Source organism: Muscardinus avellanarius (assembly GCF_963383645.1).
Source record: "Muscardinus avellanarius genome assembly, chromosome: 5".
Taxonomy (NCBI): Eukaryota; Metazoa; Chordata; class Mammalia; order Rodentia; family Gliridae; genus Muscardinus; species Muscardinus avellanarius.
The window spans coordinates 129,293,257-129,313,244 of record NC_137790.1 but is presented as its reverse complement, the minus strand read 5'-3'; the positions used below and the strand labels follow the sequence as shown (position 1 = coordinate 129,313,244).

The 19,988-nt window shown below is 40.2% G+C and overlaps 1 protein-coding gene across 1 annotated transcript in view; it reads left to right on the top strand.

Annotated features, from left to right (window-relative positions):
- The window catches only part of PLS1 (plastin 1), a gene marked incomplete at both ends in the record, with an annotated part of 50,056 nt that overhangs the window by 21,046 nt on the left and 9,022 nt on the right, over positions 1–19,988 (top strand). The window contains 6 exons of the mRNA XM_080696885.1: positions 1,012–1,177; positions 1,266–1,408; positions 2,973–3,068; positions 6,703–6,898; positions 12,088–12,166; positions 15,005–15,119. Of these exons, the coding sequence (XP_080553011.1) occupies positions 1,012–1,177; positions 1,266–1,408; positions 2,973–3,068; positions 6,703–6,898; positions 12,088–12,166; positions 15,005–15,119 (795 nt within the window). The remainder of the gene's footprint in view (positions 1–1,011; positions 1,178–1,265; positions 1,409–2,972; positions 3,069–6,702; positions 6,899–12,087; positions 12,167–15,004; positions 15,120–19,988) is intronic.

Genomic DNA, 19,988 nt, shown 5'->3' with positions numbered 1-19,988 from the left:
AATCTTGTAATCTCCATGCTTGGGAGGCTGAGACAGGAGGATCACACAGGTTCGAAGCCAGCCTCAGTTAGTTTAAGAGACTCTGTTTCCAAATAAAATATAAAATAGGTCTGGGAGTATAGCCCGGAGGTAGAAGGCCCCTGGGTTCCATCCCCAGTACCACCAAAAAAAAAAAAAAAAAGGTGTAATTTCATTGTATAAATATTACTTATGTTAGCTGGGCATGGTGGCACATGTCTGTACTTCCAGCACTTTGGAGACAGAAACAGGAGGATGGCAGGTGTGAGGCCAGTCTCAGCAACTTAGCAAGACCCTGTTTCAAAATAAATAAAAAGGATTGAGGATCTAGCTTAGAAATAGAATGCTTCTGAGTTCAATCTTTAGTACCCAAAATAAATAAATAGATAAATAAATAGTATTTATGTTTAAAAATCTGATCTGGGCGTGATGGTACACCCTTGTAATCCCAGTACTTGGGAGGCTGAGATGGGAAGATTGAAGGTTCAAGGCCAGCCTCAGCAATTTAGTGGGGCCCTCTGCAACTTAGCGAGAATCTGTTTCAAAATAAAGAATGAAATTGGACTGGGGGTGTAGCTCAAAGGTAGAATGCCCCTGGTTTCTATCCTTAGTACCACACACATACACACTAAATACATACATAAATAAATAAATAAATAAATAAATAAATAAATAAATAAATAAATAAATTTGGAGTCAGGCACAGTGGCACATGTTTGCAGTCCCAATACTTGGGAGGATGAGATAGGAAGATTGTGGTTCTCAGACAGCCTCAGCTACTTAGTGAGATGTTGTTTCAAAATAATAAAAATAATAGGGCTGAGGTATATCTCGGAGGTAGAATGCCCCTGGGTTCTATCCCCATTTCTGAAAAAAAAAATATATATATATATATATATATGAGTTTCTGCAATCCATCGTTGCATGTAGAAGACTTGTTGATAGGGCTCGAGAAAGGACTTCCTCACCTGTGTTTTTCTTTGGGCCATTTAGGAAAATCTAAACCTGGCCCTGAATTCTGCCTCAGCCATCGGCTGCACGGTGGTCAATATCGGCGCGCAGGACCTCAAAGAAGGCAAACCTCACTTGGTGTTGGGACTTCTCTGGCAGATCATCAAAGTCGGTCTGTTTGCCGACATTGAGATCTCCAGAAACGAAGGTGAGAGCGTCGGCATCCTTTCTTGTCACCGGCACACGCTTCCTTCTTTCCTCCCGGGAGAGTTTATATCTCGGTGTCTCCCTCCCAGCTTTGATCGCGCTGCTGAGCGAAGGCGAGGAGCTGGAGGAGCTGATGAAGCTTTCGCCCGAGGACTTACTGCTGCGGTGGGTCAACTACCACCTGACCAACGCAGGGTGGAGGACCATCAACAACTTCAGCCAGGACATTAAGGTTTGGTTTGCAGTGCTCAGGTGCATGATGGGCGTGGAGCCTGCAGAATGGGAAATATAAGGCAGTTCAAACTGAAATTTGACCCGGGCTTGATGGCACACACCTGTAACCCCACCCCATATTGGGGATGTTGAGACAGGAGGATCACAGGTTTGAGGCCAGACTCAGCAACTCAGCGAGACACTGTTTCTAAATAAATAAATAAATAAACAAACAGGGTTGGGGGTGTAGCTTGGAGGTAGAATACTACTGGTTTCAGTCCCAGTACCCAAAAAACCCAAACAATAATCCAAAAAATAAAAAAATAGGGAGGCTGCAGAGGTTCTTAGTATTTGGGCTTGGAGGCTCCCAGAGCATTCTGTTGCTCAGGTCAGGTCAAATTAACGGGAGGGAAAATAGGCCCCGCTTTGTGATGAGAGGAGCTGCGTGCATATATAATTATGATCTTTTTTGTTTTGTGGTACTGGAGATTGAACCAGGGCCATTTTGCCTCCGAGCTACACCCCCAGCCTTATTTTAATTCTTTAGCTTGATGTAGGGTTTGAGTTGCAAAGGGCCTCACTAAGTAGCTGAGGCTGTCCATGAACTGCCATCCTCCTTTCTCAGCCTCCCAAATGCTGGGATTACAAGCGTGCACCACCATGCCCGGTTTATGATTGTTTTCTTAAAACGAGATGACTGTATTGGGTAATTTAATACAACAGGGTTGCAGTTTACTTACAGAGATGAGAAAGGGGTTCTGTGCAGTAGAGAGGAAGATATCTGGTTCATTCTAAAGAAACTGGGGAAACGTTCCAGGAGAAAATATTTGACCTGAATTTTAATGGATGCAAGCTGGGCGTGGTGGCACATACTTATAATCTCAGTACTTGGGAGGCTGAGACAGGAGGATTGCAGTTTCATGGCCAGCCTCAGCTACTTAGTGAGTCCCTCTTTCAAAATAAAGAATAAAAAGTAGGGCTGGCGGTGTGGTTTGGAGGTAGAATGACCCTGGGTACAATCCCCAGTACCACAAAAGAATAAAAGTGCCGGGCGTGGTGGCGCACACTTGTAATCCCCGCGCTTGGGAGGCGGAGACAGGAGCATCGCGCTGGTTCGGAGCCAGCATCGCTGGCTTGAGAGACCCTGTTTCCAAAAAAAAAAATATATATATATATTTATTAGGTCTGGGAGTGTAGCCCGGAGATAGAAGGGCTTCCAGGAACCCCAGTACCACCAAAAAAAAAAAAAAAATAAATAAATAAATAAATAAATAAATAAAAGAGTTTTAATAGATGTGGCTGCCTGGAGGTGTAAACAGATGTCTTAGTCGAGGGAAGTGTTCCAGTTACACAGAATGGTATTACCGGAAGCTCTGGGTATAAAACTGGATTGCTTCAAGCTCTGATGTGTAAACCAACATGGTACATCCAAAAATTATTTTGTATTATCATCATCACTAAGTTGTTGTTCCTTATACCATTTTTAAAGATGGGGCATTTCCCTCAGTTTGAGCACTTTTTTCCCTACGTTTAATGATGACTTTATTCATTTTAAAAATGCTATTTCTTATCTTTCCTTGAAGGATTCAAAAGCCTATTTTCACCTGCTAAATCAGATTGCCCCTAAAGGCGACCGAGAAGATGGACCCGCCACTGACATTGACCTTTCGGGATTTAACGTGAGCTCAGTATTTAATTATTATTATTTTTTGTATATCGTATATTGACATAAAATGTAGCGCTCACTCACATTAGGAACATTCATGTTTGCTCTGAAACGGCCACCCCCATTTATCTCTGGAATTCTTTCATCATCCTATAGTGAAATTCTGTTCCCATTAAACAATAACTTCTCCTGTCAGCGGGGCATGGTGGTGCATACCTGTTATCCTAGTAATCGGGGAGCTGAGACAGGAGGATCACAGGTTGAAGCTAGCCTCAGATACTCAGTGAGGCCCTTAGCAACTGGGCAAGACCCTGTTTCAAAATAAAAGGGGCTGGGAGTAGAGGCTGAAGGGAGAATGCCCCTGGCTTCAATCCCCGGTACAAAAGAACAAACCAAAATAACCCCCCAAATGGTAAAAACAAAACAAAACAAAACAAAGTAAACAAGCAAACAACCCTCCTTATTTCTCCCTTCTCCAGTGGCTGGTAACCTCTAACTCTCTGATTCTCTGAATCTAGCAAGTACTGTCAAATTAATTAATTAATTAATTAATTAATTTATTTATTTATTTATTTATTTATTTATTGGTGGTACTGGGGTTCCTGGAAGCCCTTCTACCTCCGGGCTACACTCCCAGACCTATTTTTACATTTTTATTTGGAAACAGGTTCTCCTAAGCCAGCGCGCGAGGCTGGCTTCGAACCTGCGTGATCCTCCTGTCTCTGCCTCCCAAGTGTGGGGATTACAAGCGTGCGCCACCACGCCCGGCGTACTGTCAAATTTAGAGTGTGATTCTAGGGCAGCATTTCCTGGTAGAGCCCATGGCCCTTCATTAAAGTTTGGCCCTTTGCTCTTTGGAAGTTCTTTTCATACCCTAGGTTCCAAATCTCCATACTAAGCCACCTGGATTGAAGACAGGGAATTGCAGAAATGTAACCTTGAGTCCGTGGGTAGTCAGCCTCTCATCCACATTTCCCTGGTGCGGGGCAGCGGCAGCCTGGGTTCTTTTGTGACCATCAGTGTGTACCAGGAATAGGAGCACGAGCTGTTATTAGATTGCTAAGCAACTGATAGTCAGTTCCTCAGCTTTCGTTTAGAAATGCCCAAAATAAGAGGTAGCGATTCCTAGTACTTATGGCGTGGGAAGGACTGACAGGGGTCCTGATCCACTTACCATGTTTCCCAGAAAGCTTATTCTTTTGGCATATGTTAGAAATACTGGGGATGGTTCTAGCTAAGCATTCAAATATGATCCAATTGTAGATGTTCTGATATATGTATATGTATATCAGTCAAATACTTAAAGTAGCGCATGCTTTGTATTTTTTTTTTTTTTAGTTCGTTTGTTTGTTTGTTTTTTGTGGTACTGGGGATGATGGAACCCAGCGGCATTCTACCTTTGAGCTACACCCCCATCCCTATTTTTTATTCTTTTTTTTTTTTTTTTTTGGTGGTACTGGGGATGGAACCCTTCTCCGGGCTACACTCCCAGACCTATTTTTTATTTTTAATTTGGAAACAGGTTCTCTTAAGCCTGCAAGGCTGGCTTCGAACCTGCGCGATCCTCCTGTCTCCACCTCCCAAGCGCGGGGATTACAAGTGTGTGCTACCATGCCCGGCTTTTATTCTTTATTTTGAAACCGGGTCTCACTGAGTTGCAGATGGCCTCACTGAGTAGCTGAGGCTGCCCGCGAACCTGGATCCTCCTGTGTAAGCCTCCCTAATGCTGGGATTACAAGTGTGCGCCACCACGCCTGGCTTCGTATTTGGTTTTAAAGGCAACTTGAGTCATTACTAATAACTTATCTTTCACATTATTATAAAAAATATGTCGGGAATTTAGTGTGGCAAAACTAGCAAAGTCTGCAAATTTCTTGGAGTACAAAAAAATCAGGAACTTGAAAGAGTTATAGAAATTTCAAATATATTAAAAAGTGAACAGACTTAGTATATTAAACCACCATAGCTCGGCTTCCAGCTAAACATTTATCAATTTATTCCCTACTTATTTTTCTTCTTTCTTATATTGTTTTGAGGCAAATTCTAGACATCATATCATTTCATTGATAAACTTATCAATGAAATATTTGATACGAGGAGGCTGAGACAGGAGGATCTGAATTCATGACCAGCCTCAGCTACTTAGTGAGGCCTTCTGCAACTTAGTGAGACCCTATTTCAAAATAAAGAATTATAAATAGGGCTGGAGGTATAGCTCAGAGGTAGAATAATTCCCCTAGGTTCAATCCCTAGTACCACAAAAAATTTAAAATATGGCTGGGCGTGGTGGCGCATGCTTGTAATACCCACGCTTGGGAGGCGGAGACAGGAGAACTTGTTTCCAAATAAAAATATAAAATAGGTCTGGGAGTGTAGTCCGGAGAAGGGTTCCATCCCCAGTACCACCAAAAAAAAAAAAAAAAAAAAAAAAAAAAGAATAAACCAAATTTATTTTCCAAAAAATAAAAATGTATAAAATAGGTCTGGGAGTGTAGCCTGGAAGTAGAGGGCTTCCAAGAACCCCAGTACCACCACCAAAAAAAAAAAAAAAAAAAAAAAAAAAATTTAATATGTATTTCTAGAAGATAAATACATTTTTAGTATAATCACACTTTATGCTAAAATATTAATAGTAACCTATAATATCATCTAGTCATTATTGACATTTCTAATCACTTTGTGAATGTCAAATTTTCCTTTTCAATTTTTCTTTTGAATCAAGAGCCTTAGAAGGCCCATATGTTGTGATTATTTTTTTATATCTGCCTTAGTAACTTTAATTGTTGAATGGCATGGAGTCTTATCCCTTACCTCTCGATTTTATTTACATTTTACTTCCTTATAACTTTGGTACAAGCTGGGCATGGTGGCGCATGCCTGGAATCCCAGGACTTGGGAGGTGAGGACAGGAGGGTCACAAGTTTGAGGACAGCCTCAGCAATTTAGTGAGACTCTTAGCAACCTAGTGAGACCCTGTTTCAAAACCAAATAAATAAATAAATAAAAAAGGGGCTGGAAGTATAGTTTGGAGGTAGAATTCAATCCCTAGTACTACACAGATAGACAGACAGACAGACACACACACACACACCATATACATACATATATATGTCACTTAGTGAAGAATGGTGAGACAGTTAGTCTTGTGTTTCTACCTTGGGAACTTACTGATATAACAATATTTGAAGTTCTGTGGAGTATTTCAGTAATGAGGGTAAAATATGACTTAGTGACCCATAAAGGAAACGGAGTGACATGTTCTTTTGGATTAAAAAAGGGAATTATTTGGAGCCGGGCATGGTGGCGCACGCTTGTAATCCCTGCGCTTGGGAGGCTGAGACAGGAGGATCGCACAGGTTCGAAGCCAGCCTCAGCTACTTAGTGAGGCTCTCAGCAACTTAATGAGACCCCTTTTCCAGATAAGATATAAAATAGGTCTAGAAGTGTAGCCCGGAGGTAGAAAATCCCCTGGGTTCCACCCCCAGTACTATAAAAAAAAAGGGAATGATTTGTAATTGACCTTATTTTGCATTATCACGTGATATATTTGTAGAGAAGTAATTGCTTCTACATATGTATACTAGAAAAAAAAACTACAGCAATCAAAGATTTCATCCGTACCATTTTTGCTTTATTCCATTGTCTAGGAGAAAAGCGATCTGAAGCGCGCCGAGTTCATGCTTCAACAAGCAGATAAGCTAGGCTGCAGGCAGTTTGTGACTCCTGCAGATGTGGTGGCAGGCAACCCTAAACTTAATTTAGCCTTCGTAGCTAATCTCTTTAACACCTACCCGTGCCTTCACAAGCCTGACGGTAACGACATCGATATGAATCTCCTTGAAGGTACGCTCTTTCTGCCTCTTGATGACCCGTTGCCTGTCTCTTCTCGTGGTCTGGTTGGACAATCACTGTCGGAGGCCGGGGACAGTGGTAGGCGGTGTAGTCTGGTGTGTAGGGAAGTGCCTCCATTAAAAAGTGCCAGGTACAGAACGCGGTTGTTTTGATCAAAAGAGAATGCTGGGGTGAATCGAACTTGCTTGTCGTTTCTCCAGGAGGGTTTAGTGAAGAAAAAAAAAAAAAAAAACTGTCATGTATTAAAATTGGTCTCATAAGTGATCTTGGAACAGAACTCTCCCACCAATGTGGACAGTAAATTAGCTATTTGAAAAGACAGTTGTTTATAGCTAGCTTAACTCCAGTATTGTTCTCTTTTTTATGTTTTTAGTCTACAGGGAAAAAAATTACAGTATTACTTGTCTTGTGTGTAGACTATTGTTTATCTGTCTCATAATATATAATACTTTCCTATTTTGCTTCGTGAAATGCAGATTTGACCCCTCCTAATGTAGGTACTGTATTTAGTACTTTTCTATACCTTAAATATATTCCTTCTGAATGTCCTTTCTATTAGTGCCATTTTTTCTTTCTGTCTGGGTTGATATTTATTTTTTTGCGTTCATGCTGTGCTGTCTGTCTTAATATGCCTATAGAGTGAGTGACTGCAAGCAAAAAGACAAATAAAGCCCAATTAAATAGCAGAGCAAGGCTTTGATGACGTACAGTCTTGACCTAGTTTGCCTTCTATACTGATGGGATGCTGTCATTGTAAACACATTAGAAACCAGTCTTGACAATTGGACCTCATGATCTGATGTAAAGTCTTTATCCCTTTCCTGTGATATATATATATTTTTTTAAATCACAAGCCTTCTTTGAAAGGATCCGCTGAGGTTCTATAACGTGGGATTACTTTGTCTTATCTAGCTATGGTCCATTGACTGAATGTCATTGGAGCTTACAATATATGAGTCGTCATGATGACAAAACAATTTTCAATTTCTCTCCTTTTCTGTTTCCCAGCTTCTCACTCTCATCTCCCGTTCTTACCCCCCGACCCACTGCACACCAACATCCCTGTTGGTATTAGAAAGAACAATCAGGAGCAGCAGTGATGGTAGCTGCCAGGGGTTTCCTCTCGTTGCCCTGATTGGGAGAAGGCAGGGATACTGCGGGGAGGACCTGAGATCCTCGTGTTAATTCTCTCACAGATAGCCTGTCCGTACTCCTTCCCCACTGAGAATGAAAGAAAAGTCGGTTTCAGCATCTTTTTCCTTTGACTGCCACAACTAGAGTTCTCATGTCTTTGCCACCTCCAATCACATCTTTGTGATAAATGAGATTTCAGATTTAACAAATATATCCATTGAGGAATCTGATCAATTTACTCTTCTTGAAAGTCCAGTTAAATAAAGTAAAGACTATATTCTCTTATGTAGATATGAAACTGAGAGGGGAAATAGAAAAAAAAATAGATCTAGGTCTAGAAAAATTTAGGGTGAAAGAAGAGAACTTAAAAAAAGTTTAAGTAAATCCTGGCATTGGAGGTGCATACCTGCAGTCTTAGTCCTTGGGAGGCTGAGACAGGAGGGCCACGGGTTGGTGGCCAGCCTCAGCAACTTAGCGAGGCCCTTTGCAACTTAGTGAGATCCTATTTCAAAATAAAAATAAATAAATAAAAAGGAGTGGAGGTATAGCTCAGAGACAAAATGCCCCTGAGCTCAATCCCCAGTAACACACACACACACACACACACACACACACACACACACACGTAAAAGGAAGACTTAATTTTTTTATCAGTCTGGAAATTTTCAAAATCCCTGTGTCTTACAGTAGAAGGCATTGTTTAGAGTGGCATATTAAAAATGATCTGCTTTTTATAGTCACTGAATTCTTGCTAGATATCTCTTCCAACTCGCTCGCTTTCCTGTTTGCTATGTTTGAATTCTTTTGCTAGTGTTCAGCATGCTTTTGGAATTTTGTGAACAGGATTGGTACATATTTCCATTAGTATTTCCTCCAATTTTTAAGATACTATGGGAAATATTTATCAATCATCTGTATTTAGAACATATGTATGTCCTGATAGAGCTGCCAAAACTGTATTTGACTTCGACTGTCATTAGAATATTTTCTGCGTAAATTTGTGATTTTCTAGATCCTTATGAAACGTGAAGCTCGACCTTATCATATCCCCGATTCATATATTAGTATGTCCTCATTGGCAGAGAATTTTTATCTCTAGGGAATTGAAATGAAAAGTCCAGTGACAGGCTGAGCCTTCACATCAAATTGAGCCAAGCACGTGGGCTACATATGGAGAAACCATCTCAGAATTTGTTTGGGTGACGGAAAGCACATAGGCCATGGAATTCCAAAGACTGTTCAAATCATGGTTCCACTGTTTGATAGCTGCAGCCTCTCTGGGAGCCTTGGTTTTCTCATATTATAAGCCAGGACTAAGAATAGTTTTTTTGAAGAGTCACAGGACAAGTTAAACACGATCCTGAGTGAAAGAGGTTAGTAGTGGTCAGAGCGGGAGGAAGGAAGTACCTAATCCACCCAGCTCGTTTACTGAGCGTTGCAGTTATGTGAGCTCCTTTCCTATCCTCTCAGTAGTCAGCTTCTAATGTGCTTGTTATTTTTATTGAAACTTGTATCAATTGCAGATGTTAGTTTGACCTAGAATGAAAAGGTTATTTTTGTAGTTCTTTCTCTCCTGTGTATCGATAAGCAATTAGTAGGACTTTAGCTCTAAGAGTGCATTAGTTATCTGTAACCCAGAAATCTTTTTCCAATACGGAATACATATGTTTTTGTAATGCTTTACCATGGCTTTTGCATAAAGGCAAAGTGCTTCTAGCTTTGAGCATTTGTTTACCAAGACACCTTAAAATGCCACTAGATAAATGAATGTTCGGTTTTACAACTCCATTTTACTTTACAGGTATTAAAGTTAAATGATGATAATATAATTCATTGAGAACAATAGGAAGGATTAGGAATCTCCGAAGCTTATAATAATTTTAGAACTCAGTCATATTGCAAGCTGGCTTTTTAAATATTCACTGTATCATTAGGCTCCACAGAATTTGAATATCATAAAATCAAACTTTTGTGACACTCAGTCTTTGTAATTAATTTTAAGATCTAATTCGAAATGTTTCAAGTGGAAATAATATGAAGATTTTCTAATTATTAGAAAAATAATGGCATTATAATTATATAAGCAATATAATTATATAGCATTGTAACAGAATAGAGGAACAACCATAAAGTAAATTCAAGTCCTGTGCATCAGGTTCACGGTCATTGTATGTTTATAGTTATGCCATGTTGGGAAAAGTTCAGGGAATTAGTTTTCACCGGTTTAATAACTACTATAACCAAAGTAGACATAGATTAAAGGCATATTTTGTTCAACTTGGTTCTTTTTAAAAAAGATTCTGATGTAAGCCGGGCGTGGTGGCGCACGCTTGTAATCCCCGCGCTTGGGAGGCAGAGACAGGAGGATCGCGCAGGTTCGAAGCCAGCCGCGCGTGCTGGCTTAGGAGACCAAATAAAAAAATAAAATAAATATAAAAATAAAAATATAAAAATAAAATAAAAAATATAAAAAATATATAAATAAAAAATATAAAAATATAAAAATAAATAAAAAACAAAAAATATAAAAAATAGGTCTGGGAGTGTAGCCCGGAGGTAGAAGGGCTTCCAGGAACCCAGTACCATAAAAAAAAAAGATTCTGATGTAGATTGCTAATTATAAAGTGATTTCAGTTGATACCAGAGTGATATAGACCAGAGGGAACAAAATTTAAGTGAGAAATTTTATGGCTATATAATTTAATAGAGCAAGAATTAAAGCTAGTTCTGGGTTAACTGTTAGGTAGTGACATTGGAAACCTCATGAAAATATATAGGGCAGTTTATTTCCTGAGTATATACATTAAGAATCCCTTGGACCATACAAGGTGTGGGTTCCTATTCTGGATGTGCAGTTTATCTGATCTGTGCTTTTTGGTCTGAAGATCCCCATAGGATATCTATGTAGGCATGGGCCCCAGAGCCCAGATGTCCATAGATTTCTTTGCCAAATTGTCCTACGAGTCTCACATGGGTCAAAGCCTAGAGAGTGAATCTATGGGTTAGAAGTAATGTCAGGTGAAAATGTTTCCACTTTCAGGCATCTGGTGTCAAGATATAGTCCAGGCTTCCATTGCCCCATAACTTTGCTAAAGAGCAAACAATATTGCAATGACTTACTTAACCTGTTTGAGGTTAATAGATGACGATCAGCAGATGTGGCAGGGAAATCTCACATCTTCCCACTCTTGACACACCTCACCCATGTTTTGCCTATATAGATGGTATAAGCACTGCTATGAAGGGAAGACTAAGGAGGCCGGGTCGTCACACGTTAAGTCACAGTCGATGCAGGAGTTATCTTCTCGAGCGATCTTTGAGGTCCAGGAACTTACCATGACCATATTAGCACTCTCAGCACACATTAGAATATGGTTTGGAAAAAATAAAAATAAAAACCAAACACACAAAGAAAGGGTATAGTTTGGGGTCTGGGTTCCTTATCTATTTTCAGTAGTGATAATCTGAAATAATTCAGGAAGCTGGTAAAATTTATACTCCTCATTGCCTGCTTTTAATATTAACTGAAATTCCCTCTCCCTTTCACTGTTTAGTGTACAGTATAGGTTTATGTGCCCAGAAACTTGTTTGTATAAAATCATTGAACAAATTTAGAAACAATGCAATTAGAAAAGGTAGAGCCTTGTTTCATATCTGTTAAATATGCTAATGTTACCCTGACTGCTACAAGATCTCTTTTAAAAAGCTTTAGCCAGTCCCTTTTGCATCTAATTGTAACTTCAGACTGTATAACTTTATCTGTTATATTTCTGTACACAGAAACTCATGGCATAGTATTAGTTTACACATATTAAATCGGGGCGGGGGAGAGAGAAAGAGAAGAGAGAAGAGAGAAAAGAGAAAGGAGAGAGAGAAAAGCTACCAAGATAGTGGGGAAAAGAGGTATTTTTTTCTCTCTAAAGAAATGATAGTGTCCAAAGAACTATGGCAGAGTATGTGTGGCCTTTGCACCTGCCTGAATGGCTAAACCTCTAGGTCCCGACTGTTTTCATCCTGTCATCAGTGTTTACTTATGTGTACTCTAGGAGAGAGCAAGGAAGAAAGGACATTTAGAAACTGGATGAATTCCTTGGGGGTCAACCCATACATTAATCATTTGTACAGGTGAGTGTTTCGCTGTGTTTCAGCCTTACAGGTGCAACTGTTTATTTTATTGTGTTCTTAATGTATTTCATCTTGTCTTATTTTATCATGGTGCTAAGGGTTGAAGCTAGGGCCTCACACTGCTAGGCAAACACCCTACCAGTGAGCTACAGCCCCAGCCACAGAAATTCAGTGTTTAAAGTTTCAAACTGTAGGTATGTTTCCATGAAAACAATTTTATAAAATAATAAAAATGTAGCCAACGTTTAGAGTTTCTGGATGTTAGAAATGGGTAACATAGCTGGGGGTGGTGGCGCACGCTTGTAATCCCCGCGCTTGGGAGGCTGAGACAGGAGGATCACAGTTTGAGAACAGCCTCAGCTACTATGTAGTGAGGCCCTTTGCAACTTAGTGAGACCCTGTTTCAAAATAAAGAATAAAAAATAAGGCTGGGGGTGTAGCCTGGAGATTGAATACCTCTGGGTTCCATCCCAGAACTGCAAAAAAAAAAAAAAAAAAGATTATATGATGCTATTTATAAGTTTTGATAACATAAATAAACCTTTAAAAAGAATCCTCATTCTTCTATAATTATTTATCATGCAAATAATAAATTATTTTAACTTTAATTAGAGTAACAATATTTTTATTATTCAATATTTTTCTTTAAAATTCATAATTTTTCATTTATTTTTGCTACAACCTCTGTGATTCTGTGTATTTTTCTTATTTGTAGAAATAAATTGTTTTTCTTGGATAATTATTATGATTATTTATTTTTAATTTTTAGTGTGTGTGCGTGTGTGTGTGTGTGTGTGTGTGTGTGTGTGGTATTGGGGTGGAACCCAGGGCCTTTTCTACCTCTGAGCTATTCTCCCAGACCTATTTTATATTTTATTTGGAAACAGGGTCTCACTAAGTAGCTGAGGCTGGCTTCGAACCTGTGCGATCCTCCTGTCTCAGCCTCCCAGGTAGTGAGATTACAAGCGGGCGCCACCATGCCCGGCTTCCTGGTCAGATCTTCATTACCTTCATATTAGACTTTCTCTGTCACGTGGCACAGGGCCCGGCCGCCTTCACTGCTGTGTGGTGTGTGTCCAGAGATGCAAAGACACTTACATATGAACCTTAGTAAATGTAACTTGGAGAAGCTGTTGGAGGAAAAGGGCCACACAATCCACCACAGAGCTAGCAATTTAAAACATCAGTTGCGGCCAGGCCTGTTGGGCACGCTTGTAATCCCCGCGCTTGGGAGGCGGAGACAGGAGGATCACGCAGGTTCGTAGCCAGCCGCGCTGGCGTAAGAGACCCTGTTTCAAAATATAAAATAGGTCTGGGAGTGTAGCCCGGCGGTAGAAGGGCTTCCAGGAACCCCAGTACCACCAAAATAAATAAATAAATAAATAAATAAATAAATAAATAAATAAATAATAAATAAATAAAACATCAGTTGCTATTGCGCTCTCTCCTTAACATGCAGAATTGAAAACAGACTACAGATACACTTTAGGCTTCTTGGGAGAACCTATTTTTCTGCCTACAAAATGGTATTCTTACTTGAAGAACTCCTACTTGCTCATAAATTCCTTCCCCTCAACCTTCATTATTAGACATGAACAGCTGCCTACTGAGTAGCTGTGATTTTCCTATAATTGTTTTTAAAGTTTCTAAAAATCATAAAATGTAACCACGAATGCATTTTATTGGACAACTTCCATGAAATAGGTAAGCATCTAGAATAAAATAAAACACGACCGTTCTCTCTCACCTGTCTCCTTCTCCCCGAGATGATCGCTATTGATTGCCTTCAGTCAAATAAAAACATTTGACTCTAGGTTTAAAAAAAATAAATGGCATCAACTAATATGAAGTGTTCTGCCACTTGCTTCTTAAAAAACCTGATAGATGGTGTAGAGCTGTTCACATCACTTTATATACAGATCTGCCTTAGTATTTCTGGTGGTGGCCCAGGAGTTCGTGGTGTGTATAGTTTACTCAACAGCCCCCTACTGCCAGGCATTTAAGTTGTTTTCAAATTTAAAATACCGTGAGCTGTGCGCAGTGCCCCTTGTCTGTCGTCAGCGGCTTAGGAGGCCGAGGAGGCAGGAGTGCTCGAGCACAGGACTTCAAACATTGGTACCCAGTCTCAAAAAAATCAAAAAGAGAGTGCAAATACTGTGGCAACTCTGTGTGTGTGTGTGTGTGTGTGTGTGTGTGTGTGTGTGTGTGTGCGCGCGCACACACATAAAAATCTTTGGAAATATTTGTGAAAACATTTGGAACTATTTGGAAGTTCCAGATCAAATGGGATATACTGTCATTCTATAAGAATTAAATGCCCTGTGTTATTGGTTTTGTTTACTTGTTTGTTTTGTAATCCTGGGAGACTGAAGCCAGGGCGGAGTGCAGACTGGGCAATTGCTCTACTACTGAGCTATATCTGCAGCCCTTTCTAAAAAAAAATTTAGATGGGTGTGGTGGCACAACCTTGTAATCCCAGTACTTGGGAGGCTGAGACAGGAGGATCTGGGTTCACGGCCAGCCTCAGCTACTTGGTGAGGCCCTCTGCAACTCAGTGAGACCCTGTTTCAAAATAAAGAAAAAAAAATCAGGCTAGGAGTGTAGCTCAGAGGTAGAATATTATTTTGAGAGAGGGTCTTGCTTTGTTGCCTAATCTGGCCTCGAACTTGCAATCTTCCGGCCTCAGTGAGCCTCCTGAGTAGCTGGGTTATAGGCGAGTACTACTGTGTACCACTCCTGATGTGTTTTGTTTAAAGACATATGTCTGTGTCCAGAATGCCAAATACAACTAGATGGTGCTAATCCTGACTCTTCCCGCGTCTCCTTTCCGTGTCTCAGTGACCTTGCAGATGCCTTGGTGATCTTCCAGCTGTACGAAATGATCCGAGTGCCAGTCAACTGGAATCAGGTCAACAAACCTCCTTATCCCGCCCTCGGAGGGAACATGAAGAAGGTAAATGAAATCATCGACACAGAAATGTGGTCATTGTGCTCACATAAAACAGAAGATTTAGAATTTTGTAAAGCTTGGAACGTGTGATCTCTCCACGCCAAAATGTGTTAGGCTTAATAGCTTCTTTACAGGTTTGCCGGAGTGCTTGGGAAGATGAAGGCAGTCCTCCCAGTGAGACACTTGATATGAGTGCTTTCTTCTTTACCAGGTGGCAGTACTTATGTTCTTTGAGATAGATCGCAAGTGCGCTCTTACTTTTAGTGGCCGCTACTTGCTGGGTTTTTCCCGGGTATTCATGTATCCAGCATATATTTACTGTCTACCGACCACATACATGTACAGTGCAACGCATGTTATAAAAAGACACAAGTCGTGGAACCCTAAAGATATCAGGAAGATAAGATATGTATATAAACAACCACAACGTAGTAAGCAAATAAATATTATAGTTATCTCTCCCTCTTTTTCTCTTCTTTTCTTTCTTTCTTTTTTTAATAGTACTGGGGATTAAACCCAAGGGCCATTCTACCTGTGAGCTACACCACCAGCCTTATTTTATTTAGAAACAGGGCCTCACTAAGTTGCTGAGGCTGGCTTTGAACCTGCGATCCTCCTGTCTCAGCCTCCCAAGTACTGGGATTATAAGTGTGCACCATCACACCTTGTTTTATTTTTTCTCTTTTTATATTTACTTATTTATTTATTTATTTATTTATTTATTTAGTGGGTCTTCCAAGATATACCCCCTGCCCAATTTTTTATTCTTTATTTTGAAACAGGGTCTCACTGAGTTGCAGAGGGCCTCACTAAGTAGCTGAGGCTGTTCAAGAACTGGGATCCTCTGGTCTCCGCCTCCTGAATGCTGGGATTACAAGCGTCTTTTTTAGAATAATTGGTATGTTTCGCACATCGTAGTGCAATTCAAAGTGATACATATACTACACACATCACTTGGTGTGTTTCCCTACAGATCAGGATTGATTGATTGATTGATTGATTGCATGGTACTGGGGATTGAACCCAGAGGCATTCTTCCTCTAAGCTACACCACCAGCCTGATATTTTATTTCTTGTTTGGAAACAAGGTCTTGCTAGGTTGCTGAGAACCTTGCTAAGTTGCCAAGGCTGGCTTCAAACCTGTGATCCTCCTGTCTCTGCCTCCCAAGCACTGAGGGTTGTATGCATGTTTTAAGAACCCTGTGCTTGGGAGGCAGAGACAGGAGGATCGCGCAGGTTCGAAGCCAGCCGCGCGCGCTGGCTTAGGAGACCCTGTTTCCAAATAAAAATGTAAAATAGATCTGGGAGTGTAGTAGCCCGGAGGTAGAAGGGCTTCCAGGAACCCCAGTACCACCGGGAAAAAAAAAAAAAAAAAAGAATGGGACTGGTAAAATGATTCTCAAGTTCCACTGGAAGAAGGAAAAGGCCTGGGTAGTCAAGAACATTTTCCAAAAATGTTGAGGGAGATATTAGAAAAATAACAGTCACCCAGAGGCTGAGTTGGAGGATCTCAGGTTTGAGGTTAGCACACAGTAACTTAGTGAGACTTTGTTACAAAACAAAAAATAAAAAGGGTACTTGGGAGGCGGAAACAGAAGGATTGCAGGTTCCCAGCCAGCCTTAGCTACTCAGTGAAGCCCTCCACAACTTAGTGAGACCCTGTTTCAAAAATAAGAAATTAAAAATAGGACTGGAGATGTAGCTCAGATGTAGAATACCCCTGGGTTCAATCTCCAGTACTACAAAAACAAAACAGAACAAAATAAAATAAAGTAAAAATGAAAAGGGCTGGGGTTATAGCTCAGTGGTAGACCATCCCCGGGTTTAATCCCCACTACCACACACACAAAACAAATTAGTCATCTGGCACAAAAATTGCTATTTTGGTCAGTAACTACAAATACAAGTATGGTTGCCTAAGGTGATAACATCAAGTAACACAGTCACAACAACACATTTCCCATTAAGCAATATGTAGCTATATATACACATATATTTATTGTGGAGGTACAGTAATTGAAGTAGCTTATTAGGGGCATAAAAATAGAGTAGAAGAGACATCTAGAAATCTGTGAATCTAGCCGGGCATGGTGGTGCACGTCTATAATCCCAGTACTTGAGAGGCTAAGACAGGAGGATCCTAGTTTTTTGCCTAGCCTTACAAATTAGCGAAGCCCTCTGCAATTTAGTTAGGCCCTGTTTCAAAATAAAATAGGACTTGGGGTGTAGCTCAGAGGTAGAATGCTTCTGGCTTCGATTCTGAGTTCCCCCCACCATACACAAATAGGGACACAGAATGGAGCAGGATGTAAATTGTGTGTGTACATGATCTGAAACTCTTCTGCCTAAACATATACAAACAGACACATTCAGAATGGATTTGTAATCTTCCTCTCCATCTTGAAAATGAATATGCAGTTAGAAACTTTGTAACTGAGTCTTTCTCAGGACTTTAAAAAGGAAATATACTGAAAGTACTTCAATGGATAGTATACTTAGGAGATGTATATTTTATATTTTTCTGTCTTTGTAGTGGTTAGACTGCCTGCATTTAAAGTTTTCATTTGATTTACTTATACTTCTTTTCATGGAAGTAGAATTCAGAAAATCTTATTGACTAATTCCATGTAAGTTTTTTTTTCTTTGAAATTTCAGATGCAAAATTAACAGGAAAACACACATTGAGCCATTCATTATACTTGGAATTTTTTTATGTTAATTACAAAATGTCACAAATGAATCATATGCAGAATGCTTCCTTTTAACAAATACTATTTAAAGGCTGAAACATAAAGCCTCAGATAAGTTTAAGATGTTTAAAAGTTTGAGGAAACGAGCCAAGTGTGGTGGTGCATGCTTGCAATCCCAGTATTTGGGAGGCTGAGACAGGAGGATCGTGGTTTGTGGACAGCCTCAGCTAATACTTAGTGAAGCACTTTGCAACTTAGGGAGACCCTGTTTCAAAATAAAGAATAAAAAATAGGGCTGGGAGTATAGCTTGGCGGTAGAATGTCCCTGAGTTCCATCCCCATTACCATACACACACACACAAAAAAAAAAAAATTGAGAAAACAAGCCAGAGGTAGTGGCGCACACTCGTAATCCCCATACTTGGGAGGCTGAGACAGGAGGATCGGGGTCCGAGGACAGCCTCAGCTACTTAGGCCCTCCACAATTTAGTGAGACCCTGTTTCAAAATAAAGAATAAAAAATTAGCCTGGGGATATAGCTTGGAGGTAGAATGCCCCTGGGTTTAATCCCCAGTACCACAACAAAAGAAATTGAGGAGACAGTACTTTCTTGATACAGTTATGATGGAATTACCTTATGGAGTTTGAGCAGTTATCTATAGATATCTCTTTACTCCACTTACAAAGCTCACGTTCATAAACCTGCACCATTAAACATCTTTCTATATTTTTTTAGTATTTCTTTTCACTTGGAAGCTGGTCTCCTGTCTCCTAATATATAACTCTTTTGTGTGTGTGTGTGTGTGTGGTACTGGGGCTTCGAACCTGCGCGATCCTCCTGTCTCAGCCTCCCAAGCGCGGGGATTACAAGCGCGCGCCACCACGCCCGGCAGTATAACTCTTTTCATTGACTCATCCCTGCATCCATTGTCCAAAGTATTTGAAGTGCTCGGTAATCATTTCTTCCATTCACACTGTGGGACTGCACTCTTCAATTTAATTTTGCTTTCTTGGTATTAATTATTTTTCTCCCTTACCTTCCCCTACCCCCAACTGGGGATTCAACCCAGGGGTGCTCTACCACTGAGCTACATCCCCACCCTTTCATTAATTTTTAGTTCTGAGACGGGGTCTCGTTAAATTGCCCAGACTGTCCTCATACTCAGAACCCTTCCGCCTCCTCCTTTGAGTAGCTGGGCTTGTGTGTGTGCGCCCCCGTGCCTGCCTTTGTGTGAAGTCTCTGGGTTAGTCATCTTTCAGCCTGGACAGCTCTTAATTATCTCCAAGGCTCAGGGATGGTCCAAAGCTTCTATATCTTCAAGAAGCAGATCTGTTTGTAGGGCTTTAGATAATGACCATAAACACAGCATACCTCCGGGAACCTAATTCCTCATTCTTTTTCTCTGGTTGGTAGCTCTCTAGGTCTTAGACGTGTAGTGCCGAGTTGGAAACCTAATGCTGCCCCAAATAGAATATATTCTTTTCCTGCTGTCTGTGCCTCTTAGGCCTCTCGCTAGCAGCCCTGTTTTCCTCTCATGCCATCATCTCCCTTGGTAAAAAGCTTTTGGTAAAACTAGCTGTAAAACAGATGGCTCTGTGCGGAAACACATTTCTCACAAAAGCGATTATTACAGTTTGCTGGAAGAGTCTCCCGTTCAAATGGGTATCCATGGAAAACATCCTGGTTCTTCTCTTCCTGTTCACAGTTACATAATCGTGGTACTGATGTGATTTTCCACAAATTAGGAATCTATTAAAATTCTGTACTTTTCTATAGCCTTTGTTTCCATGAACAGGCATAATTCAATATGGCAACTATGAAAAATAGTTTTAAAATATTGTCTCCTTGCATTTAAAAAATGAATCTAGGTGGGCATGGTGGCGCATGCCTGTAATCCCAGGACTCAGGAAGCCACCCTCAGCAATGTAGTGAGACCCTGTTTCAAAAAAAAAAAAAAAGGGCTGGGGATGTGGCTCAGAGGTACAATACCCCTGGGTTCAGTCTCCATTATGAAATTTATTTTTAATATTTAAAAAATAATCTATGTCAAATAATTAACTTGATGTATGAAGTAAACCAGGCATGTGTTATAGAAGGCTTAAAGCATCTTCATTGCTATTTGTTCAAATAGCAACAGAACTTTGAGAATTGGAATTCTCTTTTTTTAAACAATATTCATTT